The following is a 26,702-nucleotide window of genomic DNA, read 5'->3' on the forward strand; positions in this document are numbered from 1 at the left end:
TAACTTATTACATGGAAAATACTACATTGCTCAGTAAGGCTGAGCTAAGCAGAGAGACAATATCATATTCTGAGTCAACTACCAAAGAGCTAGGCATCAATAGATAGAGCTGAAGACAAGAAAACCAGGATCATAAATATAAAACAGCTTATCTTCCTCATTCAGAAAATCCCCTAGAAAGTACAAAAATAAGAGACCAGACACATTTTTAATTTTAATTTTTTTAAATTTCTTTTTAATATTTGTTTATAGTCAATCTGGGCCAGCTTGTTACTACTCTAATTTTTAACTTTTCTTTAGTAAATCATAAAAATATTATTTCCTATAACAAATTCAGAAAATCCAGAAGTATGATCTTTCAAACAACAATGCTGAGTTCCTTAAAGGCAGGGTTCTTGTCTATCGTGCTCAATACTATACCCTTACCACCCAACACAGGGCCTGATACAAGGTAAGTGCTCAGTAAGCATTATGTATGGAAACAAGAACATGGAAAGCCAAATTCTTCCCATACCTTACCTCTATTCAATCAGCTACATACATAAAAATATACATGTACACAGTACAGTTTCACACAAAAATTAGATCATACCATAAACACTATTCTTTAACTGACTTCTTTCCCCTTATGGAGGTCAGTGTTTTAAACTTTGATAATGGCTTCACTCCTTTAATGGCCTATGTCAAACTCCAAAACTGTAAATCCTTAAAGACTTATAGGGGTTTTAGACCAATACTCTGACCATTTGCTGGGCTCCCTGTCTTACCCTTTGTAAATGAGGATTATATTAATGCTACATGTATCTGGATATAGCAAGCAATATGATGGTCCACAGATTATTACTTTTCTAGATAATCCCCCCTTTCATGAAAAAATGTTCAAGTTTATTAGTCATCAGAGAAATGTAAATTAAAACCACCGAATGGTAGCACTACACACCTACCAGCTAATAAAGAAGTCCTTTATTTTAGTAACAGCTTTATTGAGATGCAGCTCAAATACCATACAATTTACTCATCTAAAGTATAAAATTCAATAGATTTTTCTATATTCACAGTTGTGCAATCATCAATTTTAGAACATTTTTATTCACTCCCTTAAGAAACTCATACCCATTGGCCATCACTCTTCATTTCCTCCCAACCCCTCCTACCCTAGACAATCACTAATCTACTTCTGTCTCTATAGATTTGCCTATTCTGGACATTTCATAAGTGGAAGACAATTTCTTTTCCAAAATGTTAGTTATTTTGGGAAAACTTTTTTTTAAATAACACCCCACTTTTCCTTTTTAAACAGATTACAAGAAACCCAAGTTAACTGCTCTTGATACTCAATGTTCATCACTATAAATAACAAATACTAAAATATTATAATGAAGTGATATACTATGGGTTTTTGAGATCTATCGGGTGGTTTGAGTTCTGACTGCCCCAGAATGCAGTGCCTAAAAACTAGAAAACAGAAAGAAATGTCCTTCCTACAATTCTAATAGCTCCTTTCTCTGCAGGCAGCTGTCACACTCTTCACTCCTGTCACCTAAGTTCTGCAGTATAATCACAGTATATAACTTCTCGAAGTAGCTTTTGAAAAAGACTTTACCTTTTTATGAAGTAAATTTCACTGGTTTGGTTTGATACATAGACTTAATGAAAACAGCTAAAGGAAGTAAATAGAGGAAATTTTGATTTATTTTTGCAGGTTGCTAGTCTCTAGCCCTAACTTTTGCCATTACCACAGTCAGTCGTCTTCAAAGAATTGCTTACATTCTGTCTGCTTTCACACTGATGCCTTCCAAATTAAGCAATTCAAAGGTTATTTCTCAGTCTCGATCTTATTCTAAATGCTTTCTCCTTCCCAAAATTCTCTTCTTTTTGACATCCAAGAGGCTGCTTCTTCCTCTTGGTTCATCTCCAACCCCTCGAATCACTGTTCCCCATACTAACTGTACTTCCTCTCTCTCTCAAATGATGGTTTGTCTCCTTATTCAACCTACTCCTTGAGCAATATCTTCTACTGCTTCTCCTTTGGCTCTTCCCTTCATCATGCCAACTTGCAAATATATTTCTAGCACAGACACCTCAACTACACTGTCCCTTAGGTCCCTCACACTCATCAGAGACAAGATGGAATTCATTACCCATTCTCTTCCATTCCAGAAAACTATCTCCTCCTGGTTTTCCTTCCCTAGTTAATGACACCCCTTTACCCAGTGACCTAAACTAGAAGCCTGACAGTCAACTCATTTATTTTTCCTTATTCGCCCTCCAACATCGTCCAACAGACTTACTGATTCATTTCCTTAAATTCTCATATCCATCTCCTTCTCTCCATTTCAAATGCTACTACCTAAGCCCAGGTTTTCTAACTGGTACCTTTTCCTCCAGTCTTGCCCAAATCATCCTATCTTTTCTTTAATTACCACCAAGTAATCGTTTTAAAAACATATACATCTGATATCACTCCTGTATTTAAGTTCCTTAAATGGCTCCTTCTTATCTGCATGATGACATCTAAACTCCTGAGCACTGCAAACAGGTACTCCATGATCTGGCCGCTCTCATCTTCTGCCCCTTCTCGTATTATTTCTCCAGGTTTTCTCCACACAAAACTAGTAAGAGTTGCCCTGTATCTAGCTGTGCCATGCGTTTTGTCTTTGCACCCGGACTGTTCTTTCCTATTTCACTTTGAATATCTCTCTATTCTGTCACTCACCAAACTATACATGCTATGACTTGGATAGATGTTTATCTCCTCTATTAGAAGAAAAGCTCCTTGAAAACAGACACCATTTCTTATTTATTTTTGAATTCCAAAAAAAGAAAACAGTGTCTAGTACACAGTAACCATTCAATATGTTTGCTGGCTAAGTTCTCTGGATAATGTTGTCAAAAGCCTGAGCTCTATATGAACGAACTTTCCTGTCTTTCAGTCCCTTCCATAATTCCCAAACCTTCCCACATCCTCTGTCCTTTATTCTCAGTCATGACAGACTCTCTGTACCTTAATCTTATAGTCATCTCCTCCGGAGACGAACAGTGGCTGCTGCTTATGGAAGTCAATGCCTCGCACTGGACCTGGTGGAAAAGGAAGGCAATGTGTGTTAGAGAAAGCTATCCTTTCTAATCTCTAAGGTGATTCCTATATAGGATTTTTCAGTTCTATCACTTCCACATTCTTTAATCATAGAGGAATACATGTAAGGCTTAAAATACCCCAGGAGATGATAAATATTTATACTCTTTTAACTTCCTCCTAGAAATATCTTACCATCATGTTCATCAAACTTGTCAATGAGAGTACACATCCGATAGTCCCATAACTGGATGACCCCATTATGTAAACTAGTCAGGATCCAAGGTCTTTTGGGGTGAAAGCTGAGCCCTGAAAAAAACAGAAAATGATACAATAAGCTAACTAAGCCCATGATATCATCTTCTGTCAATTCTGATGAGAAAAAGAAAGAGCAAGGTTAATCCTAGGTTCATTCATTCATTCAACATGCCTGACGATTATTGGATGCCAGACATCATGAATTTTATGTTTGGTGCTAGGTTTTTGCTATGTTCCCTTAAATATTGCTGGGCTTTGCTCTAGGATGCAATGAAGTTAATTGGAATCAGTTGATCCTTTCAAGCCTCGCTTTTAGGTTTTATTACAGGGGGGCTACAGCAGCCTTTATTCTAGGCCTAATCTGGAACCACTATTAAAGCAATACCCATCTGAGGTATCTATTCGAAGCCCTGTAATTTTAGGAAGTCTTTCCATTCTGGTCAGTAAGAACAAAAACTAGTTCCAGACCTGTGTGAGCTCTGGGGATTGCTCTGCCTTCTCCTTGCCAGTGGCTCTTTTTCAGGTTTTGAATAGTTTTCTCACATGCAGATCAGTACTCAGACAAAGACCCGAGAGGACATCCTGCAGATCTCCAGTGCTCTCTCTGTGCAGAACCCTCTTCTCCGGTATTTTGCCCAGCAAAATCTAGCCATCTTTGCTTCCCCACACTCTAAACTTTTGTCTCCTCAAAAGACCTAGTGTACCTATCTATCATTAAAAAAGAAAAAAAAAAAAAAAAAAAGACCAAGGGATTCCCTTCTTCATTGAAGCCTGAAAACTTTCTAGGCAGTAATCTAAGACAATCATAGGACTCCCCTTGTTTATTTCCCTTCTCTCAAGAATCCTTTTCCTGCACTGCCTGTTGCCCAGTGTCTGTGGGGAACGTTATGAACCTTTCTTTCATACATTTTGTTCAGTTATATAGTTAAGGTGGGAAGGTAAATCTGGTCCTTATTATTCTATCATGACTGGAAATGGAAGTCCCCAGGGGTAACAACTCCTAATGGTTTGGAGTGTATCCTTTCAGATTTTTAATGCAGTTACTTATAAACATAGGCCTTAGCATTTTATGAAAGTGGGGATCACATTATGATGTTGTTCTGCAAACTTCTTTCTCACTTAACTATGCAATGTGGATCTCTTTAAAGTACATATAAACACAACCTCACTCTTTTTAACTACAATGGACAAACCTACTACATTTATTCTAACAGCATTTAACTTTTTTCCCCAATTTTTGACTATCAGAAGAGCCTACTGAAGATAATTCTACACATAATCTAGCCTATTTGCATTATTATTGCTCTAGGCTAAAGACCTGTGAGATTGCTCAGGAATAGAACATGTGCACTTAACATTTTAGTACATGTAGTTTAAATGTAAAAACACTGTATCAATATGCAGTCTCCTTAAGTTTATGGAGGTTCCCATTTTGACACAGGATATTATCAGTTATTTGTTGTTTTGTTTGTTTTATAAATCTAAGACCCTCCCCCCAAAAAAGTAACCTCACTTTTTTTTTGCATTTCTTTCATTACTAGTGAGGTGGGACTATTTTCATTACTTATTGAACATTTACAATTTTTCTTCTAAATAGTCTATTTTTCCATTAGGTTGTTCTTTTTTTTTTTCCATTATGATATACAGGTACACTCAACAATGCATGTTTGCCCTCAAATATGACATCTTTGCTTTTCCTTCTCTCCTGCCCAGCAAGAAATTAGGAGCAGGAAAGAAAACTGAAAGATTACGATGACCAATTTCAACTATCCAGGTCTCAGAAATTCTTAGTGGTGCCCACCTTTCAAGATCAACTATCCAGGTCTCAGAAATTCTTAGTGGTACCCACCTTTCAAGATCAAGTTTCCCAAGAGACTTAGAAACTGCTCAGAATATATTCACACATTCATAACAGCCGCCAGTTTTTGAGCCTACTGAGTCTACACCAGGCACTGTAATAAATACATTCCATACTTTCTCATTTTAATTCTCTCTATAAAAGACTATTTTACAGATGAGGAAATAGAGACTTAGAGACCTTAAATAAGTCACTCAAGTCATACAGCTTGTTAGTGGATGTCTCAGGATTCCAAAGCAAGCCCATCTGACGTCAAAGACCAAGTTCTCAACCACTTTGTTATGCTGCATCTTACTAAATATTCTAACCTATTTTTCCAGGTATCAGGAGACCTTACTTGTCTGCTTTTCCCATTCTAACATTCTGAGGCTAATACTGCTATCTCGAAGTCATTTGCCCTCCACCCCCAACGACCCATGCTCGAGCTCTAGAGTTGCCATACTTAGCAAATAAAAATACGAGATGCCCAGATAAATTTGAACTTCTGGTAAACAACGACAGACTAAAAAACTATTCATTGTTTCCCTGAAATTCAAATTTAACTTGGCATCCTGCATTTTATCTGGCAACCCTATTAAGTTGGGACTTTATTGGGTTTATAAGCCTCAAGGTACTATTTCCGGGTGGGAAATAAAGCCGAATGGAGGCACTGATGTTGAGATGGTGCAGCCAAGTCCTCCTTAAGTGAGGTAGCCGCTCCTCGTCTCCAGAAAAGCTACTGACTCGGGTGCGAGTAACAGAGATCGAGACTCAATCCCCAGGGCCACTCCAAGGAACACAGTCATCAAAAAGCCAACAGGTCACAGAGCCTTTGGGGCAGAACAATACAAGTCGGGAGCACAGCCAAGACAGAGAGAAGAAAGAATAGGGAGGGGGCCTAAGGAATCCCCTGCAGTATGGGAGCCAAGTTTTAGGTAAATCGAAGCCCAAGGACACACCAAAGAAGAGAGGACTGGAGAACCGCTCGCCAGGCCTAACCTCTCTCCCACCCTCCCTCTTCCTCCGGGTCCGTCTGATGGGCCCAATTCAGCCAGCACGTCTACCCATTTTCTTTCCCTGTGTCAGCGCCGCCCCTGACATCTAGCCTCCATGTTCCCCCTTTTCTTCTCCGCTACCTTTGACCCGCGCGCTCTTGGTCTCGAATTTGGTTAGCATCTCTCAGGTCTCCGACTCCGATGTTTTAATCCGAGGCCGGACACACCCTGCTGCCCTTCGGACGCCTCCACGTCAGCGACCCTCTGCCGAGGTTTCCGGAAGCTCTTGGAAACGCGAATATCCGGTCTCTGGGGCTCCGGGCCACAGAGACGGTGTCAGTGGTAGCCTAGAGAGGCCGCTATCCTACAGGAGCCGAACGGGGGCTTCCGCCCAGCTGAGAGGCAAGATGGCCACGGCAGGGGGTGTCTCTGGGGCTGACCCGGGAAGTCGGGGTCTCCTTCGCCTTCTGTCTTTCTGCGTCCTACTAGCAGGTGAGGCCTTCCCGCCCGTGAGCTCCGTTCTCTAAGGGGAACTCTCCGGATCGGCCCTGCCGCGAGCACCACTGTCTCCCTTCTGGTTCCCGCTGCCCCTCTGTCCCCCAACCCTGTAAATTCTCTTTCTCTTTCGTTCCCACGACAGAAGTTCCCCCTTTGCCTGGACCTGAAGGTCCCTTCTTCCCCACAGCACGTCATGTCGCTTCACTCCCTTTTCCAGGCCTCTTCCTGGACTTCCAGCCCGACCCTCTCCCACTTTGTCCAGATGCCTCGTTTTCCCCCAGCCACCCAACCCACAGTCGAAAGGAACAGGTGTGAAAGTTAGCTTTCTTCCCCGCGTTTAGACTTTTTGAGATGAAAGCAATCTTGCTCTGTGGGTGCTGTGCGGCGCTTAAAAGGTAGATTCCTTATTTCTTCCTCTACTGATTACACCATAAATCTGTGTCCCTCTGCCTTGCCTGTTTTCTTTTTAATCAGTAAAGTGAAAGTAAGGTAGAATATGGCTACTCTTAACTGTCAAGACCGCGAAGTAAAGATTCAAGGAACTTTTGGCATTTATAATGTTCTTAAATGTTTGCTTATATGCGTTTATTTACTAATATATGGCTTTCTAGTGGGTCACGCCCTAAAAATGCAAAATGCCTGTATAAAACTATGACTATGCTTCCCAAATTCACATTGTTTTTAAAGATCCTCAAAGGAGAAACTCTGGCTGCCCCACACTGTGGGCACACAAATGACCTACTGATGTTAAATTAACTGACAGGTATATGTCATAAGGTTTCTCCCAATTCTGTTCACACTCGTGGAAAAATGTCTCAGAAAGTTTTCTTAGCCCAGCACCTTTGTATTAACCGATTAGTAATACACATACAGGATATACAAGCAGAGGTGTTATCAACCATGCAACCAGAATCTGGCAAATGTAAGGTCAAACATCTTTCCTTTAACCAAGTTTTCTCTCTTTTAGTGTCACTGTCAATGGCACTAAATGGACTTTGTAATAACCCTTGAGACACATAGCTGGGTGTCATGTCTAGCATATATCTGTTACAATAATTTGCCCAAGAAGTAAGAAGAATAGACATTAATCTCATTTTAGAAAGTATGATATTGAATGCTTTACCCAAGACGTACATCTGGCTAATGACGTGATAGAAGCTGGTACCTGTGTCTCTCAATTTTTTCTAACACTTTTTGTCTTCCAATCAGGTTTGTGCAGGGGAAACTCAGTGGAGAGGAAGATATATATCCCCTTAAATAAAACAGCTCCCTGTGTTCGCCTGCTTAACGCCACTCATCAGATTGGCTGCCAGTGTGAGTTGAGACTGGGACTCATGTTTGTGGACATTGATATTTGTCTGTGCCCTAGATGCTAAGTAACATCCATGTCCTGCTTAGGAGTTTTGACACTCAAATTGGACTGTGTGAGTAGGCAGTGATAGAGAACCATCTGTCAAGCTAGGCAAGGTAATTAATAAGAACTAACATTTAGTAAATGCTGCATAACAAACTTTTTACATGTGTATCTCATATAACCCCCACCACAACCCCATAAAGTAGGTCTGACTCTTGTTGTCACTTTACAAATGATGAAACTAAGACTTAAGTAACTTTCCCAAGATCATACTGGTAATAAGTGATAAAGCCAGGACCTGGTGGCCCAAGCACTAAGCTGGGACGCTTTTTTTTTTTTTTTTTGAGACGGAGTTTCGCTCTTGTCCCCTATGCTGGAGCGCAATGGTGTGATCTCGGTTCACTGCGACCTCTGCCTTCCAGATTCAAATGACTCTCCTGCCTTAGCCTCCCAAGTAGCTGGGATTACATGCACCTACCATCACACCCAGCTAATTTTTGTATTTTTAGTGACGATTGGGTTTTACCACATTGGCCAGGATGGTCTCGAATTCCTGGCCTCAAGTGATCCACCCACCTTGGCCACCCAAAGTGCTGGGATTACAGGCATGAGCCACCGTGCTCAGCCAAGCCGGGACTCTTAACCACCCTATTATGCTGTTTTTTAGGGAGAAAAAAGTCTCATATTCTATGGTGTCCAGTGATTACTTGCACTCTGAACTTTTTGGAACCAAAATGGGCTTCTTAAAGGCAATGAACTATTTGAAGAGAAAGTATTGAAAATGCCAAACAGGCTGGGCAATGGCTCATGCCTATAATCCTAGTGCTTTGGGAGGCCAAGGCGATGGATCACTTGAGGTCAGGAGTTCAAGACCAGCCTGCCCAGCATGGTGAACCCCTCTTGTTTCCACTAAAAATACAACAAGTAGCCGGCTGCAGTAGAGTGCCTGTGTAGTCCCAGCTTCTCGGGAGGCAGAGGCAGGAGAATCGCTTGAGCCCAGGAGGCAGTGGTTGCAATGAGCCGAGATTGTGCCACTGCACTCCAGCCTGGGTGACAGAGTGAGACACTGTCTCAAAAAAAAAAAAAGAAAGAAAAAGAAAAAGAAAATGCCAAATAATTGCAAGAGGAATTAGTGAAGCATTCTATTTATCTTTTTTTAAAACTTTTTTTCCTTAAATTCAGCTGACAGTGAGACCATTTATTTTTATGCTTTGTAAGTGTGTTCCAAAAGAGGGTGCCATGACACTATGGCTCTAAAAACTATAAGAACCATAGGGCAGGAAAAGTAGTCATCTAAAGGCTAACCTGCTATCTTCAGATTTTGTTTCCCAGGACAGTGGCTCTGTCAGAATGTAGTTTTGCAGATAAGCAGGAAACGGGGCCTGATATTGGCTTCTTCATCTTCAAATTAATCCCCTCTGAATTTCAGTTTACCCCTGGAATAGTGGTTGGAATACTTGCATAAAGCTGAAACTCAAATACCTCTTAATAGATGTTTATTGATGATTCTAAGTAAATAGTGTGGTCTCAGAAGTGCTGTATAATTTCCTGAAACCTTCTCCCACTTTGGTAAGGGGAAACTGAGACACTGAGAAGTGAAGGACTTGCTCATGGTAGCAGTTACTACTTTTTTAGCCATCTTTCCCTGAGCTATAGTATAATTATTCCATGTCCCTGCTATATAAAGCACTGGGAGTAGGTTAACGGGTTCCAAATAGCCCCAAATAAACTTTTTGTTGGAGTTAGTTTCTTTCTCTTTCTCTTTTTTTTTTTTTTTTTGAGATGGAGTCTTGCCCTGTCGTCCAGGCTGGAGTACAGTGGTGCAACATTAGCTCACTGCAACCTCTGCCTCCTGGGTTCGAGTGATTCTCCTGCCTCAGCCTCCTGAGTAGCTGGGGTTACAGGTGCGCACCACCACGCCTGGCTAATTTTTTGTATCTTTAGTAGAGAAGGGGTTTCACCATGTTGGCCAGGCCGGTCTCGAACTCCCGACCTCATGACCCACCCGCTTTGGCCTCCCAAAGTGCCAGGATTACAGGTGTGAGCCACCGCGCCCGGCCCCCTGGACTTAATTTCTGAACTGGTTTGTAGAAGAGAGCTAGGTCCAGGGTGGGCTGAGATCAGACTGCTGGTCTTGCTGGAACCTCACTAAAAATACAGAAGGCCAGGACCCCATCCTCATGTAACTGGGCTCTAAGAAAACTCCTTAGGGAATGACTCATTCTGCTTTATGTTCTTAAAACAGCTCTGTGGGAAGCAAAGCCTCTAGAGGTAAAGCCAAGTGCCAGTACTGAGAAACAAGAGGGGAGGGGCTGGACTCTGGCCACTTCCTCATTAAGATCTTGTTTTCTTTTCAACCTACTTATTTCTAAGTCTTACTTCATCATATCTGTCTTTCCTGAGCAGGCTACGCCCTTTCTAATTAGGGTAGCTAACAGGATAAAACTAAGGAGAAAGAGTGATAACCAGATTTGATTTCTGATTATAATGCTCTGCTTCTCTTGGACCCTTTAAAGCTCTCAAAGGGAGCTATAAATAGGTTTCTTTTCCCTCCCTCCCTCCTTCTTTCCTTTCTTCCTTCTTTCATCTATCCCCACAGTATGAGATGAATAGAGGTAGAAAACCTCGTTGAAGGCCCAGAGAAAATAAGCAAGTTACTGTATTCCAACACTGTCACTAGTTGGAACCCAGATTTGAATCCAGGTTTTTTTCAGTATCATGATTTGTCTTCTTCCTGTCCTCCCTGGAGTTGAAGTTCTTTGTTTTGTTTTGTTTTGTTTTGTTTTTGTGACAGAGTCTCACTATGTCACCCAGGTTGGAGTGCAGTGGCACAATCTCAGCTCACTGCAGCCTCCACCTCCCAGGTTCAAGCAATTCTCCTGCCCCAGCCTCCCAAGTACCTGGCATTACAGGCGCATGCCATCACACCTGGCTAATTTTTGTATTTTTAGTAGAGACGGGGTTTCACTATGTTGGTCAGGCTAGTCTCGAACTCCTGACCTCAAGTGATCCACCCAGTTCGGCCTCCCAAAGTACTGGGATTATAGGCACGAGCCACCACACCTGGCCGAAGTTATATATTTCTTCGTTGCCACACTACCTGTTCCTTTTCCCATATTTTAAATGCTATGGCAAGGGCCAGGCGTGGTGGCTCACTCCTGTAATCCCAGCACTTTGGGAGGCCGAGGCGGGCATTTAAAACTCTAAAGTGATTCTGATACACAGCCAGGGCTGAGAACTACTGGTCTAAAATGATTTATGAATTAACACATCCAGTTTTCTGTCGGGGGAAGACTCACAGGGAGACCCTAGGATATCCCTATACAGATCCCTAGGGACTTAAGGGTATTACCTAATGCCTTGAATTACATAGAATTCAAAGTATTCTGGACTCTGGGTCATCCGTCCTCTAATACAGTGCTTCCCAATCTTTATCATGTATGAGACACATAGAAAATGTTATTTGTATGACATTCTGGCACGTAGAGAAATGGGTGATATTTTCAGGGCATCCTGAGGTAAATGATATGTATGCCCCTGGCTGCAGGTGACTTTGGAAACCCTGGGTTTCCAGGAATGAGGAGAACCAATGTCAGCACATCTCTAATTCATTCAAGGCCTATCAGTTGGGAAGCTCTGTTTTAGAGACCTCAGAGTTCTTGATTAACCTCATGTAAAACCGACCAGAAGCAAGTCAGTCATTCTCAAAAAGGGCAGAAGGATTAACAATCGAGGAAGGGTCCTGAGGCCAAGGGCATCTACGCATGCGTTTTTCAAAGGAAGATTCAAAGCTAAAACCCTGAGCTATAGATTTAGAATATCTCTGAGCTAGGGATTTGGTGGCATTTTCTGGGGAAAACAGGTTTGAAAACTTCGGTGTCTATCTTATTTACGTATACGGCTAAATAAGGTTGAGGGCAGGGAGCAAGAAAATGAAGTTCACAGAACCTTTCTGGCATATAATGAGTCCTCTTGTGCTCTTTTGTATTCCATTTCCTCCTGATAACCTTCAGATGGAGCTGGGGCAGCAGCTTTTTAGTTCAAATCTAGAGGTGCCTGTATTCCCCTAAATATGTTGTGACATCTTTAAGGATAAAAGAGATGCAGAATCAGTGAGGCAAAGTCAGAATTGTCAACTGTGGGAGCTTTAATTTGACTCGTTCTGTCCTGGCAGCTTCAATTAGTGGAGACACAGGAGTTATCCACGTCGTAGAGAAAGAAGAGGACCTGCAGTGGGTATTGACTGATGGCCCCAACCCCCCTTACATGGTTCTGCTGGAGAGCAAGCTTTTTACCAGGTAAGAACTAGATGTATCTGCTGGGAAAACATCCACAGAGGGCAAAGTTCAGTGAACAGTCCTCCCACTTATTAGTGAAAACGTCCCTTGGCTGCCCTGGTCTGGTCAGGGGTGAGGGTGGGATGGTCTTCAGAAGGAAGGTTGTACTGTCAAAAATGATCTTGAGCTCTGGGCTTAATTTCATCTACTTTGTTTCTGAGTAATTCTGGGCAGCCCTCTCCTTCCTCCCTGGGGTCCTTACTAGAACTCTACTTTTAGAGCAGACCATAGTCCAGACTCAGAAGTTAGTGACTGGAAGGCAATAACAAGAACTAGGGAAACAGTCTAGTCCCCTAGTTCCCCATTTGTTTCCATCCTGGAGGGCAGGATGTCAAGCTGTCTGATACCTTCCTGAGTTCCTTCATGGAATTCCTTTCATATTCCAGGGATTTAATGGAGAAGCTGAAGGGGAGAACCAGTCGAATTGCTGGTCTTGCAGTGTCCTTGACCAAGCCCAGTCCTGCTTCAGGCTTCTCTCCTAGTGTGCAGTGCCCAAATGATGGGTTTGGTAAGTGTCCCAAAGGGTCAGGAGATCCTGCTGTCACCTAAGGTTCATTGTTGCTTTGGTCTTATGCCTTTGTGAGGGATGTGTGTGTGTCTGTGTCTGTGTGTAGTGTCAGTAACTGACTTGCAAACAGGAGGTAGTGTTTGTGTCTGCTGCCCACCCCTTCCCTCTCCTGCTTCCCCTTCCTTTGCCTTACCTGGGATCATCCCTTTTTGTCACTTGTTCACATCCCTAATCTGACAGCCTAAGACTCCCTGTTACCATTGCCTCTCTATTTTAGTGTGGATGGTGATAACTTCATGCCTGCTTCTTTGAGTCACCACCTCCTTTTGAACCTTTAGTCCCGACTCTAAGTACCCTAACCTTCCTCGCGCACCTGGTTCCTGAGTACTTGGTGTCCCAGTAACCAGTCTCCCAATCCCCCATCCTTCCCTTCAGGTGTTTACTCCAACTCCTACGGGCCAGAGTTTGCTCACTGCAGAGAAATACAGTGGAACTCGCTGGGCAATGGTTTGGCTTATGAAGACTTTAGTTTCCCCATCTTTCTTCTTGAAGATGAAAATGAAACCAAGGTCATCAAGCAGGTAATGACTATGCCAGCTCCTAGTAATTCCAGTTAGAAAGAAGATTATTTTTCTAGCCAGGTGTGGTGGTGTGCACAAGTTCCAGCTGCTCGGGAGGCTGAGAAAGGAGAATTGCTTGAGCCCAGGAGGCAGAGATTTCAGTGAGCTGAGGTGGCACCACTGCACTCCAGCCTGGGTGACAGAGCGAGACCCTGTCTCAAAAGAGAGAGAGAGAGAAGAGAGAGGGAGGGAGGGATCGAGGGAAGGGAAGGCAGGCAGGCAGGCAGGCAGGCAGGTGGAAGGGAGGGGAGGGAAGGGAAAAAGGAAGGAAAGGGAAGGGAGGGAGGGAAGGAAAAGAAAAGAGAAGGAAGAAAGGGGATGATTTTCTAGGCTCTCCTGTTCAGAGGGAGGCTCATTCTGCTAGTGCACCTGCTGAAAGACGGCTACTCCAAAGAGAACCCAGACATTGATTTTTCTCACATTCTCTTCCCACGTTTCGCTCTTGCCTGATACCACAGCATTAAAGCCTTTTAGACTAGCAGAATATATAAAGGATATCTGAAAGAATCATATGAAACAAGGTACACAGCCCAGGTTAAGAGCCACTAGTATCATAAAAAGAGCATTGGACTAGCGATTGAGAGATTCAGTTTGGTGATTTCGGATGTTCTTTTTCGCTCTGATGTGCCCTAATTCTGGTCTAGTATTTCCACTTTGATTCACAGAGTAGTTAAGAGATTTGTCCAAATTTGCATGGTGAGCTGATGTCCAAGCTGTGTCGTATCTGATTTTCTAGCCCTAGTTTGGTGCTCTCTGTATCAGATCACATTGAATCTTTTCAGTGGCTGAAGCTTCAAACTGGGCCAGGCCATCTGGAGTGGGATAATTTCATCTGCTCCAACTAAACCATAGTCTGCAACCCTTTGTACCTCTTGATGAGTTTTTCCTCTTTGACCTTATAGATCACCTGTGGTTGTACCAGGGTAACCATAGCTCAGGGATATATGTCTCAAAAAAGGGTGTGGCTCCATCCCAAAAGGATGGAGCTGGACCCTCCTGTTTCTGGGATGTAAGGGAGGGCCTCCACAGCTAGCTGCCTCCATGGGGTTCATCTCTCCTTTCAGTGCTACCAAGATCACAACCTGAGTCAGAATGGCTCAGCACCAACCTTCCCGCTGTGTGCCATGCAGCTCTTCTCACACATGCACGCTGTCATCAGCACTGCCACCTGCATGCGGCGCAGCTCCATCCAAAGCACCTTCAGCATCAACCCAGGTAGGGCAGATCCAAACCGTGAGGGTACTGGAATGAGGGGCAGAGGGAAGGTGGAACCCGGCCAGGGAATGTTGTAGAGACGGTAATAGGAAAGGAGTAGACACCATGAAGGAGCTCTGCGTGGGAGAACTGGAAACAACCCTGAAAAACCGAGGCAACTTGTTTCTAAAGTGGATGGTGGCAGAGAAGCCAACCTGGGACTGTTGGAAGTGGAGAAAATGACTTAGAGTCAATGGGGCACTGGTCAGAGACGTTTTCCAGTGTTGCCTTTATAGCTACCCTCTCCTTTAACCTTGTTGATCTCTCCTTGTTTGTGTCCTGCTTAGAAATCGTCTGTGACCCCCTGTCTGATTACAATGTGTGGAGCATGCTAAAGCCTATCAATACAACTGGGACATTAAAGCCGGATGACAGGGTTGTGGTCGCCGCCACCCGGGTGAGTACTGGCTTCTGATCAGGATGGGAGGGCTGGCACAAAAAGAACTGGCAGGCCCCTCTCTGGCATATCAGATTTCAAAGTTGCTAAATTGGGAAGCGTCAAATGGGGAGGAATCTGTGCTGTGGGACTCCTGGGTTGTCTGCATTGCCGCAGGACAGGTAAATTCTTTTGACTGGAGCAGGAAAGGAGGTTTGGGGCCAGTTTTAAAGTACATATCCCCTGACTTTTCTTCTTTGGTACCTAGCTGGATAGTCGTTCCTTCTTCTGGAATGTGGCCCCAGGTGCCGAAAGCGCGGTGGCTTCCTTCGTCACCCAGCTGGCTGCTGCTGAAGCTTTGCACAAGGCACCCGATGTGACCACCCTGCCCCGCAATGTCATGTTTGTCTTCTTTCAAGGGGTAAGGGCTTTTTGGCTGGGGTGCAATGGCAGGGAAGAAAGAGGATGGTAAAGATGAGGGCAGCTACTGGTTGGAGAAGATCTCAGCACTTTTGACCTAGGTTGTTAATCAGCACAGAGCTTCTGGATGTGTCTACATGTGTCTCCCCTTTAGATTCCTCCATTTTAGGAAGCTTACATTCCTTCTTTCTGGGAAGCTTTTACATCCTGAATTGGTGTGTAACCAGCCCCCTATTTCCCCCACTGATAAGATCTATTGAGTGGCCTTTTACTTTTAGTCTCTGGACTCCTTTACTGCTGTCTCCATCCAGGAGCCCTGAGGCTACTGACTGTCCTCACTAGGACCCCTAAAATTAGGGAACACATAAGAAGCAGACACATAATAGCTGATGTTTGTCTTAGGCCTTTATTAAGACTATTTTCCCCATTTCTGGGCTTGCGAAGTCTTGTGATATGTACATATGAGGGATCACCCCAGCTGGGAGGCGGGGCCAAGAGGAACAGAAAGTCGCATGACTGTAAGCTGACTCGCAGTTGAGGTGAACTGAGACAGTAGTCTTCTTGCCTATAGCTTTGATGATCTAGTCTTCTTCAAGGCTTTCTTAACCCTTTGGAATCTCTATTCCCCTCCCACCTACCTCCATCTCTCAGGAAACTTTTGACTACATTGGCAGCTCAAGGATGGTCTACGATATGGAGAAGGGCAAGTTTCCTGTGCAGTTAGAGAACGTTGACTCATTTGTGGAGCTGGGACAGGTATGCAGCGTATCCCCTGGCCCTTCCTTTTTACTTACAGCTTCCACCTTTGTTGTTCTGCCGTCTCAACAGCAGAAACCACCACCTCTTCCCTTGACTTCTGTCTCCTAGGTATGGGCCAGAACAGGAAACTGATTCTAACTGTTGTTTCTTCATCCTCCCCCAGGTGGCCTTAAGAACTTCACTAGAGCTTTGGATGCACACAGATCCCATGTCTCAGAAAAATGAGTCTGTTCGGAGCCAGGTAGCCTGAGCATCTCTCCTCATTTCCTGTTCCTACAGCTCAGAATCCAGACCCCAACCCCTGCCCTATTTCCACCAACCCCTGCCCTGTTTCCACTAACCCCCAGGGCCTGTGAGACAGGGTAAGAGACAGGATTGGATTGGGTGTTGGCCAAAGGATGAACACCACAGCTGTTGTTGCTGCTGGGAAGAATCAGGAGCTCAGTGGCATCCCATTGGTTCCCTGGACTGGGTAGTTCTCTGATCATTTGTTGCCTAGCAGACTACCACTGCCCATTAAGGATAGGTGAGTGACTAGCTCCCTTCTTGCCTTGCTGCCCCATGGATCCAATTGTCAAGGCTGCCCTGCCCAAGTCCTGGCTGTGTCACAGTCCCTACCCAACTGTGTCCCCTACTTTCCTCACTGCTTGTTCAAAATCTTCCCTTCCCTCTAGGCCCACCGTTAGGTCTGCTTTTCTCCAGGTCCTCTTTCTGCAGTTCCAGCCTTCAGTGTCATCCCTGTTCTGGATCCCTGTAGCATTTAAAGAATTGATTATCTGTTTGGCACTCAGCATGCAGTTTTCTATTATTATTTGCCCCTCCAGTTCTGCACAATAAATAGTAAGTGAAGCATCCACCAAGGATAAAGCAGAGTCTTGAAGACAGTACAATTTACCTATAAATATGAAAAGAAGCCCTCTTCTTTATGCCTCAGTTTTCTAACTCTAAAAAGAATGGTGGAAGCTACAGGAAATTCAGAGAACCTTGATCCCAAAAGGCTTGAGGGATAAAAGTCTATTAGAGATAGGGTAGCTCCCCCAAGCTGGGGACTTGAAGTATAGAGCATTTCAGGCCTAAAAGAGACCTGCTTCCAATCCCCCAGCCTCCCATCAGTTAATCTGCCTCGTTCCCCCCCAGGTGGAGGATCTCCTGGACACATTGGAGAAGAGTGGTGCTGGCGTCCCTGCTGTCATCCTCAGGAGGCCAAATCAGTCCCAGCCTCTCCCACCATCTTCCCTGCAGCGATTTCTTCGAGCTCGAAACATCTCTGGTGTTGTTCTGGCTGACCATTCTCGTGCCTTCCATAACAAGTAAGAATCACTTGGCCCTGCACCCTCTTCATTCTGGAAGAGTCTGTTCTGCAGTCTGGGAGGAAGGTCACTGTCATCCACTTTCCCACCCTACCTCCTCCAAAACTTCAAGTCCATCTGTAGTCTTTGCTTAGTGGCCTTTTCACATTCGGCCCGAAACCCTTATTTGTTTGACTGGATATTCATCTTAGAAACTCATCCTCACCCTTAATCCTTTCCTGTCACAATACTCAGTTATGGGTTCCACTGCTCCCAAGCTCTCCAGGGTCCTGAGTTCCTCAGGGCTGCCAGCAGAGGGCATCATCTCAAACAAAGCATGGGAAGGGTGGTGGGGGCTCTTTGGCTGGAGTAGAGAAAGCAGTCCTCTGGAACCCACCCAGAGGTGCCAGAAACAGTATTCATACTCCGTGAAATGTACCTGTTCTTGCCATGTGATAGGTGTCCATGGTTCAATGTGACAGTAGAAGAGTCTTCTATAGCTGATGTATATCCAGATATACAAAGTGAGGCCCTGTTAGTCACCTCTTTCTTGGTCCAGTTTACCCTTAAACTGCTCCTAACCTGAAGCCTTGGGTAACAGGGGACTTCTTGCTCAGGCTGGATCGCCAAGCTTCCCTGGGGTCAAATGAGTTTCGGAGTAAAAATGCTTGAGCTCTGTTTCTGACCCCAGCCAAGTAGTACTTTCCCCTTCATTTAGGGGAGTGACAGTCCCAGCACTTAGGGTCAGCCGTCTTCTCCAAAGCTTTCTTTGTATCACTTCAGGGTGAGTGAGGATTCATCATTTGAATACATTTTGGATTTGATTATATGGCTGACTTGACTTTGTGTGGGACAGGGATTTATCGATGGTAAAGACTATGGAGCTCTGTTATTCCCTCTTTTAAGATCTATCTCCTTGGGGCTCCATAAGGATCATCATGGTGATTTTATCACTGTATTCATATATATTTATGAGCAGACCTGATGCTAAGACCTGCTAATCACCCCCTGCTCCCAGCCACCCTAAATAGAAGTGTTCATTGGAACAGTTATATAATTGATCTGATGATATATGGCAGAGTTCTCTGAAAGTCATCTTAACCATCCCCCGTGTCTCCAGCCCCAGTGATATGGAAGAGTCCCTCCTGTTCTTGAAGATCTGAACTCATTCACCTTTTCTACTTGTCTGTCGGGAAAGTCTTTAATTTTCACTAGTTACCTCACCCTCACTCCTACCTCCCTGCTCTCCACACCTTCAATATGGAATCCTGATTTTCTCTCACCCCTTTTTTCTGGATGATGAAAAATGAGATACCGAGTTCCTGCATAAGAGGCATTTGAGGGAGGAAAAGGGCAGAGCCCTGGCTAAATGTAGCCAAGGCTCATGCCGGCTTTCCTGGCAGATACTACCAGAGTATTTACGACACTGCTGAGAACATTAATGTGAGCTATCCTGAATGGCTGAGCCCTGAAGAGGACCTGAACTTTGTAACAGACACTGCCAAGGTAGCACTGAACCAGGCTGGGTGGGAGCCTGGGGCACACTGTGAAGATGCTAGCATTTGAGGATAGGAGAGGTGGGCCATTCAGCCCCCTCCTCACCTACCACAGGCCCTGGCGGATGTGGCCACAGTGCTGGGACGTGCTCTGTATGAGCTTGCAGGAGGAACCAACTTCAGCGACACAGTTCAGGCTGATCCCCAAACGGTAAGCAGATGGGCCCTGGCCCCTTCTGTCTGTTTACACAGCAAGCTGCCCCTATCCTTTATGTCCCTTGTCTAGTGTCCCAAACCTTGGAATTCCACATGCCTGTTGATGCCAGTGAGAATGCCTGATGCCCTAGAGAGCTCTTGGGTGGGGCTCATCTGCATCTTATGAGCCAGCCACTGCCTCCCAACTCCAGTCTGTCTAGCCAGTCTGGTTCCTGCCCCATGACTGGATCTCCACTGATAATTCTTTCCCTGGGCTCAGTTCAGGTCACAGGGTTTTCTCTTTCCACTGTTCCGATCCTAGGTTACCCGCCTGCTCTATGGGTTTCTGATTAGAGCCAACAACTCATGGTTCCAGTCTATCCTCAGGCAGGACCTAAGGTCCTACTTGGGTAAGCATCTGGTGTGGGAGTGGGACTCTTAGCTGAGGAAAAGGATAGAGAAAGAGTCATTTTGGTTTAACTCTTATTTTTTTTTTCTTTTTTTCTCTCTGTTTTCCTTTCTCTCTTCTCATATTTGATGGATCCTTTTCCCTTGCCCTCCTTTCTGGCTGCTGCCAATCTTGGGCTTTTCCTGTTTCACCCACCGTCCACACCAAATCTTCCCTTCCCTTTGGTCTGCGATCAGGTGACGGGCCTCTTCAACATTACATCGCTGTCTCTAGCCCCACCAACACCACTTACGTTGTACAGTATGCCTTGGCAAATTTGACTGGCACAGTGGTCAACCTCACCCGAGAGCAGTGCCAGGATCCAAGTAAAGTCCCAAGTGAAAACAAGGATGTGAGTGGTGGTGGGTGTCGGAAGTACCCTGGGGCCCCTTTCTCTTGGGAAAGTTGGAGGTTCTTTGCGGCTCAGTTAGACCCAGGGGATTGGGATGGAGAGGTGGAGAGATGCAGTCCTGAGAAATTGAGTGTTGAAGAGCTTGGTGAAAATGGACCATCTAATGGGTACAGGGACAGCAGCCAGTTAGCTCACTTGGTTAGAGCATAGCACTGATAGAGAATAAAGGGAACGAGTGAGAAGCAGATCACCCTAGCCCTGTGTTGTGGCCCATCTTCCTGTGCAGCTGTATGAGTACTCATGGGTCCAGGGCCCTTTGAATTCCAATGAGACGGACCGACTCCCCCGGTGCGTGCGTTCCACTGCACGATTAGCCAGGGCCTTGTCTCCTGCCTTCGAACTGAGTCAGTGGAGCTCTACTGAATACTCTACATGGACTGAGAGCCGCTGGAAAGATATCCGTGCCCGAATATTTCTCATCGCCAGCAAAGAGCTTGAGGTGAGATGGGGCAGGAGGGGAGGTGGCAGGGATCTGTCTGACTTCTTTATCTGGTTTCTTATCTCACGTGCCCCTTTCCAATTCCCATTTGCCCTAGATTTGTAGCAAAAGCCTACTGCAAATCTGTCCCTGGTCAGCCAGTATGTTCCCTTCGGAGGCCTTTTTTTTGTGTGCGAGACAGAGTTTTACTCTTGTTGCCCAAGCTGGAGTGCAATGGCGCAATCTTGGCTCACTGCAACCTCCACCTCCCCAGCTCAAGCAATTCTCTTGCCTTAGTCTCCGAGTAGCTGGGATTACAGACATGTGTCACTACGCCTGGCTAATTTTTTTTATTTTTAGTTGAGATGGGTTTCACCGTGTTGGTCAGGCTGGTCTCAAACTCCTGACCTCAGGTGATCCACCCGCCATAGCCTCCCAAAGTGCTGGGATTGCAGGCGTGAGCCACCGCGCCCGACCAGGAGGCCTTTCTTCACAGAGAGTTTGAAGATGTGTTTATTCTGGAGAGCCCCTGTGGATCCCAGAACTCCTCCACAGTTTCCACTCCCATCTGGTATTCCCTGTCTGGCACAGCTGGGATGAGTCAGTCTGATGTACTGAGCTCTTGTCACAAGTCAATAATGTAAGTGCCGCCAGAGAACCAAAGCCATAGGCCCTGCTTTAAAAATGCCCAGAATCTAACTAATACAAGATAGAAGCAAGAACTTTACTTCTCTTTTCAAATGGGGAGACAAAGTCTGTAGGCTGGAGAGATATTGCCCATGATTGTTCCATACTTGGTGCTTAGAGCCAGCATCTGAATTCCCATGGCTCCCAACCCCAAAGAGTTACCCAGAAAACTGCACTGAGTTCTGAAAATGCCTTCCTCCTTTCTTGTCCTCCCTTCCCCCACAGTTTATCACCCTGATAGTGGGCTTTGGCATCCTCATCTTCTCTCTCATCGTCACCTACTGCATCAATGCCAAAGCTGATGTCCTTTTCATTGCTCCCCGGGAGCCAGGAGCCGTGTCATACTGAGAGGACCCCAGCTTTTCCTGCCAGCTCAGCAGTTCACTTCCTAGAGCATCTGTCCCACTGGGACACAACCACTAGTTTGTCACTGGAGCCTCCCTGGGCCTGTCTCAGACTGGGATTAACATAAAAGAATGGAACTATCCAAAAGACACAGGGAGAGATAAATAAGTTGCCTCCCTTCCTCCACTCCCCTTTCCCGTCTCCCCTTCTCCATTTCCTCCTCTTCCCTACTCGTGCCAGATTTTGGGGATTACAAATAGAAGCTTCTTGCTCCTGTTTAACTCCCTAGTTACCCACCCTAAGTTGCCCTTCAGGATCCTTCTTCTACTTTTCCCATCCTGCCCTGTGCCTCTTTCTGCTCCTCACCCCCACCCCTGTACCCAGCCACCTTCCTGACCAGGAAGGACATAAAAGGTTGAATGTCAGGATCAAACTACATGGAACCCTTGAGGAGGATGACAGGGGCATCTCTGGGCTGAGCCTGCTGTCTCCTTCACACCGTCCTTTCTCTGGGCCCTCAGATGGCACGTTAGGGTGGGCCTGCTGCGGGTGGGTATCCCACCTCCAGCCCACAGTGCTCAGTTGTACTTTTTATTAAGCTGTAATATCTATTTTTGTTTTTGTCTTTTTCTTTTTTTTTTTGTAAATATATATATAATGAGTTTCATTAAAATAGATGATCCCACATGACTTGTACTGCTACCTTTATTCTTCCCAGGCTACCTTGTTCAGTGAGCCTGGACTGGAAGTCATGAAGTTATCTTTGATGCTGTCGTTTTATATTGTCTTGGGCTCCAGAGGACCCAAGGAGTAAGGCTCTGTCAAAAACAGTTGAAATCCTTTCAAATTGGAGAGCCCTGGTTCCCCTCTTGTAAGAACAATGTTAACATAGTTTCTTCTCACTTTGTAATGAACAGGCATTTCTTTATTCACTCTGAGACACTGTCTGGGGTACAGAGATAAAGAGAATATAACCCTAACCCTTGAGTGGCTCACAGTTGGGGTGAGAGAAGAGACAGACATTCTCACAACTACATTCTCACAAATACAGAGACATTTCCTCCCTCTGTAAAATGTAATCCAGTGTCATAAGTGGAATAATCACAATATATCCCAAGTGCTCTGGTAGCAATTCAGGACCATATCAGGGTGACGTTCAAGTGATGATGTAAAGCGTTCACCGGGTGTAGAAGCACAGAATCAAGAATAGGCGTGAGTCACGTTTGGGAGATGGTAAGTTCAGCGTGCCTGAGCCATAAGGATCAGCAGGAGGCGAGGCTGGGCTAAATCCCAAAGTTCTTGGCTGGCATGCCGAGTTTGGGCTTTCTGTTAATGGTGGGCCCTTTGTAGACCAAAACAAGTTTGGACTGCTTTACAGAACGAACATCACCTTTGTAGAGAGGCTCAAGTTCCCTGAGTCTTCACGGAGGCAAAATTCTGGAGTATAACAGCACTGCCAAATGATCGTGGGCGGCGGCTGAGTCAGCCGAGGGGGAAAGAGAACCTGCAGGAGTAGAAGCCTAAACCCAGCCTTCACTCCACTGCTGGCCAAGAGGCTGCCTCGGACACGTGCCTGAATACCAGCAGTGATGGAAAGGGACTGGCTGGCAATATTCACAGGGTCTCAAGCACTCCTCTTAGTTCCCCGATTAGACCATTTACCTTTTCAAATCATGCTGAGAAGAGGTGATTTTTCTCCAGGTTTCTCTCCAAGTCCCCCTGGGGGAAAGGGAGGGATGTTTGGGCTTCTGAGAGATGAAATATACCCTGCTACTTCTCCCCCACCCCAGCCCTCCCAGTTTGAGCTGGAGAGGCTGTGTGGTGCTGGCGGGAGTCTAGCACAGCTGCCACCATCGACTGGGCCGGGCTCCACACCTCCCTCGGCCAACAGGTCTCCCAGCGGACAGAGCAGTAAACTCTCTCATCCTGCTGGCAGCTTCAGGAAGCAGAGAAGTGGCTGGGTACCAGTGAGGGGGCTGAACAGGGAAACAGGGTTGTGCAAAGAATCAAGAGATCGAGGGGTAAGTAAGAATTTACAAGATGTAGGACCGTCACTACTTCAATCTCGGCCTAGGGAAGCATCCTGAACACAAGCTTGTCTGCTGCCTTCCATGCTCCCTTACTTCCAGCCTCCTAAAAAACCAACTTGGCTTTTTCCATGGCTCATGGAGAGGCCAGGGTCCATAGAAGGAGCATAGCCACCCAGAGCACTGGGCTTCGCACACCCTCCCTTTCTGAGACCACGGTTCTGGCTTCTTACCAGGTACTTTGTATGCCCCGAAGACCATGTGTGACTGGCTGGCAGCATCTAACGGGCCATGTAGTTCTCAGTTCCTTAGCCTCTGCCTCTCCCTTGATCTAGGCCTTGCTTACCCTGTGCCTTCTGAAATGTATCATTTTCCAGCCCCTTTCCTTTCCCTGAGGGATTTCCTCCCTCCCTACTCCTGCCGGTTGCTAGCTGACACTGCACCTTCTCTTCCTTCCAGCCCATGCCAACAGTTGAGTAACTGACCACTCCTGCCCCAGGACCCAGCCTGCCTCTGCCTATTATGATACCTTGTCCCTCAAGAGGAAGACTTTCCTACCAGCTGGCGTTTCTTGCCCAGCTTATTTGAGTAAAGGGGTTTTCTATCTTTGTCTTTCCCACCTCTGGGTCACTGCTCTCAAAGGCACATCCTGGGATGTGTGGTGTTCTGTACTCTGCGTCACCCTTATTCAGGAGGACTTCTGTTTCTTCAAGGGACCTTAGAAATCACCTGCATAGTCTTAACTCATTTGATTGAAGAGGGAACAAGCCCAGAGGAGTGATGTGGTTTGCCCAAGGTCACATAGCAAATGAGAGACAGAACTGGGATTAGAACCTTCTGTACATCTGCAGGGGCAGCCACAGCAGTAATAAGCATTTATTGAGCATGGTCTGGGCAGGGCACCGTGCCCCAGCATGGACAAAGGGGAAGAGATAGAGCACCTTCCCTTGGAGACTTAGGACCCAGAGTCTAAATGGCAGGACGAGACATAAGATAAATAACAGGCAAGGCAGCACAGGCCCCATGCAAAATCAATGCTCTAAACAGGTTCTGCCGAGAAGTTCAGAGGAGGAAGGGTTTGTTTCAGCCACATGAGGCCAATATGGAGGAACTTTACGTCGTGGGAAGAGCTCAGGACCAGGATTCTGGTCTGCCACTAAAGCTTTTTGTGACCTTGGAAGCAGCATTTCCTCCCTCTGTAAAATGTGGGGTTAGACAAGGGGGTGCTCTCAGGTACCCCCTGGCTCTGTCAGTCTTGTTCTTTGAAGAGAGAGCCGGAGTTGAAGCCTCTTCCTTCCCTTCATCTGAAAACTCAGAGCAGGGAACATTTGAGAGGCTGATCAATTCCTGAACTCCCAAATGTAGCAGGAGAATCAACTCTAGGAAGAAAGGACTGAGGGGCACTGTTGCCCTGTAACCCAGGGACAGCAGGAATAGGGGAGATTGTGGCATAACACTATAGAAAAGACCCTGTCACTCACCATCCCATTCCCTGTAAAAGCTTGGCAGGAATTGAAGTTAAACTGGGGAAGCAGAGACCCCTGGAAGATTGGGGTCCCAGTGGGCCTCAGGTTGGATTTTTATTCCTTCCTGAATTCAAACTCCAAGGCTAGAAGACCTCTCCCACTCCTGTTATGGAGAAGGGCAGCTGTTGCCCCTGTCCCCAACCAGGGGAAACTTGGAGCAGGAGTGGAGGGGTCATCTCAGGAGGCCTGAGGAGCAGCCATTAGTCTGAGATGATGCAATTGTGAGTAAATGTTACAGCCTCTGGCTCAGGCTGGTTGGATGCTCAGGGGCTGGGGGCTAGGACCCTGGAGTCCCTACTCTCTCCTGAGCTCACAACTGAGAAGGAGTTAGAGAAACTGAGAAAAGAAAGAAAAAAATAAAATGAGAGGGCATTCAGAAAAGGATAAGCTAGCGAAAGGAAGCGAAGGAAGCAGGGGGTTCCTGGAAGGGCTGAAGGTGGAAAGGCAGGATGAAAGCCGTGCTGAGAGGGAACAGAGCCTAAGGGGAGAAAGGCCAGGCGGGCGTGGCCAGGAGGGGAGTAAGCCCAGAGCTGGTGGTGACAGATGGGTGGACACAAAGAAGAGAGCTTCAGGGAAGACAGATGGATGGGGGAGGGAAGAGAAGAGGTTGGGGGTTTGGGGGGAGCCCAGTGGTTGGAGGCCATAATGAGATTGGAGATGGGCTATGAGCTGAGGAGAGGTGAGTGGAGAGGGAAGAAGAAAGGGGAGGCCGCCTTAGGAGACAAAGGCAGTGCGGCCTAGAGGGCCTGGGACGGGAGGCCTCGGCTGGGCGCTGAGAAGGGGGGCTTCCAGCCGGGCTGGCAGCAGAGAGAGTGACAGATTGTGTAGTGAGCCAGAGTGGAGACCCGCTGTCACCTTCCAGAGGCACAGAGAGGTGGAGACAGAGAAAGACAGACTGACAGAGACCAGGTGGACAGGGAGAGGAGCTAAGACGGAGGAAGACATCCAAGACCAAGACCGGCGGCCCCTTCCCGGAAACAACAGCTCTGCCCGGGAGGGGCACGCTCTGCTCCTGTGACCTAAAACACTGCCACTGTTACCGAATAACACCCTGGCCACAGGCCACTCCCAGGAAGGGTCAGGCAGTGTGGCACAGTGAGGGTTAATGCCGTCTGCTCTCCCTGCCAGCCGCTTGCCTGGTTGGGTCCCCAGGGCTCCCCACATATGTCACCCCCTCTCCTGCCAAACCCACTGCTTCCCAGCTCCTCCAGGCCCTCCCCCCACCCTCAAGGACAAGGCCCAGGCCCCTGTGTCTTCCTTACACACCAACCTCCCTCCCCTCCCCCAACGATCTACCTCTCAGGCCATGGGGAGAGATTTGTGAATCACGATCTGAAAAAGTGAATGCCTATAAAATGTAAAATAGCAGAACCCTCATTCTATTGTATCAGGTGTTGCCTCATTGTCGGATTATCTCAAATAAAAGCCAGTGGAGATTTTTAAACAACAAAAATAGAGTAAAATCACAGCAAACTATAAAGCCATCATCATCCTCCTCATACTTGCTCCTTTCGCCCTCCTTGTGGCAAAGACCCCCACAAAACCCTGAGAGTTCTGCTTTCCCCTG

General features: G+C 46.1%; 2 protein-coding genes and 1 long non-coding RNA gene across 6 annotated transcripts in view; 1 reads left to right on the forward strand and 2 right to left on the reverse strand.

The window, feature by feature from the left end:
- COPA (COPI coat complex subunit alpha) overlaps positions 1-6,477 on the reverse strand; it is a 52,152-nt gene extending 45,675 nt beyond the window's left edge. For both annotated transcript variants that reach the window (XM_032260878.1, XM_032260877.1), the window contains exons 1-3: positions 6,308-6,477; positions 3,272-3,385; positions 3,005-3,078 (exon numbers count right to left, since the gene is read on the reverse strand). In XM_032260878.1, coding sequence (XP_032116769.1) covers positions 3,005-3,078; positions 3,272-3,385; positions 6,308-6,347 — 228 coding nt within the window. In that variant the 5' untranslated portion in view covers positions 6,348-6,477. The remainder of the gene's footprint in view (positions 1-3,004; positions 3,079-3,271; positions 3,386-6,307) is intronic.
- On the reverse strand, positions 7-1,535 carry LOC116538468. The gene is made up of 3 exons (XR_004263649.1): positions 1,525-1,535; positions 1,359-1,363; positions 7-665 (listed from the first exon to the last, which is right to left on the reverse strand). It is a non-coding gene; the product is annotated as an uncharacterized LOC116538468 (long non-coding RNA).
- NCSTN (nicastrin) lies at positions 6,436-22,269 on the forward strand. Of its 3 annotated transcripts, XM_032260880.1 has the most exons (17): positions 6,436-6,658; positions 7,874-7,978; positions 12,193-12,316; positions 12,742-12,863; positions 13,299-13,444; positions 14,548-14,698; positions 15,025-15,134; positions 15,382-15,534; positions 16,185-16,289; positions 16,456-16,533; positions 17,430-17,602; positions 18,985-19,087; positions 19,193-19,288; positions 19,595-19,682; positions 19,918-20,072; positions 20,359-20,571; positions 21,463-22,267. In XM_032260880.1, exons 1-17 carry the CDS (start codon positions 6,574-6,576, stop codon positions 21,583-21,585), a joined length of 2,130 nt encoding a protein of 709 aa, XP_032116771.1. In that variant the 5' UTR covers positions 6,436-6,573; the 3' UTR covers positions 21,586-22,267. The 3 variants fall into 3 exon arrangements, with proteins under 3 accessions (XP_032116771.1, XP_032116772.1, XP_032116773.1); XM_032260881.1 differs by lacking the exon at positions 7,874-7,978 and having other exon boundaries at positions 6,532-6,658; positions 21,463-22,269; XM_032260882.1 differs by lacking the exons at positions 6,436-6,658; positions 7,874-7,978 and adding an exon at positions 11,566-11,711 and having other exon boundaries at positions 21,463-22,269.
- Positions 22,270-26,702: the final 4,433 nt, after the last annotated feature.

The sequence above is a fragment of the Sapajus apella genome, unplaced genomic scaffold, assembly GCF_009761245.1.
Source record: "Sapajus apella isolate SASKATOON/1434 unplaced genomic scaffold, GSC_monkey_1.0 scaffold119, whole genome shotgun sequence".
Lineage (NCBI taxonomy): Eukaryota > Metazoa > Chordata > Mammalia > Primates > Cebidae > Sapajus > Sapajus apella.

Coding starts and splice junctions, on each gene's coding strand:
- NCSTN (XM_032260880.1), top strand. CDS start 6,574: ATGGCCACGGCAGGGGGTGTCTCTGGGGCTGACCCGGGAAGTCGGGGT. Junction 14,699..15,024: donor CACCTTCAGCATCAACCCAG/GTAGGGCAGATC, acceptor TGTCCTGCTTAG/AAATCGTCTGTGACCCCCTG. Junction 15,535..16,184: donor TGTTTGTCTTCTTTCAAGGG/GTAAGGGCTTTT, acceptor TCCATCTCTCAG/GAAACTTTTGACTACATTGG.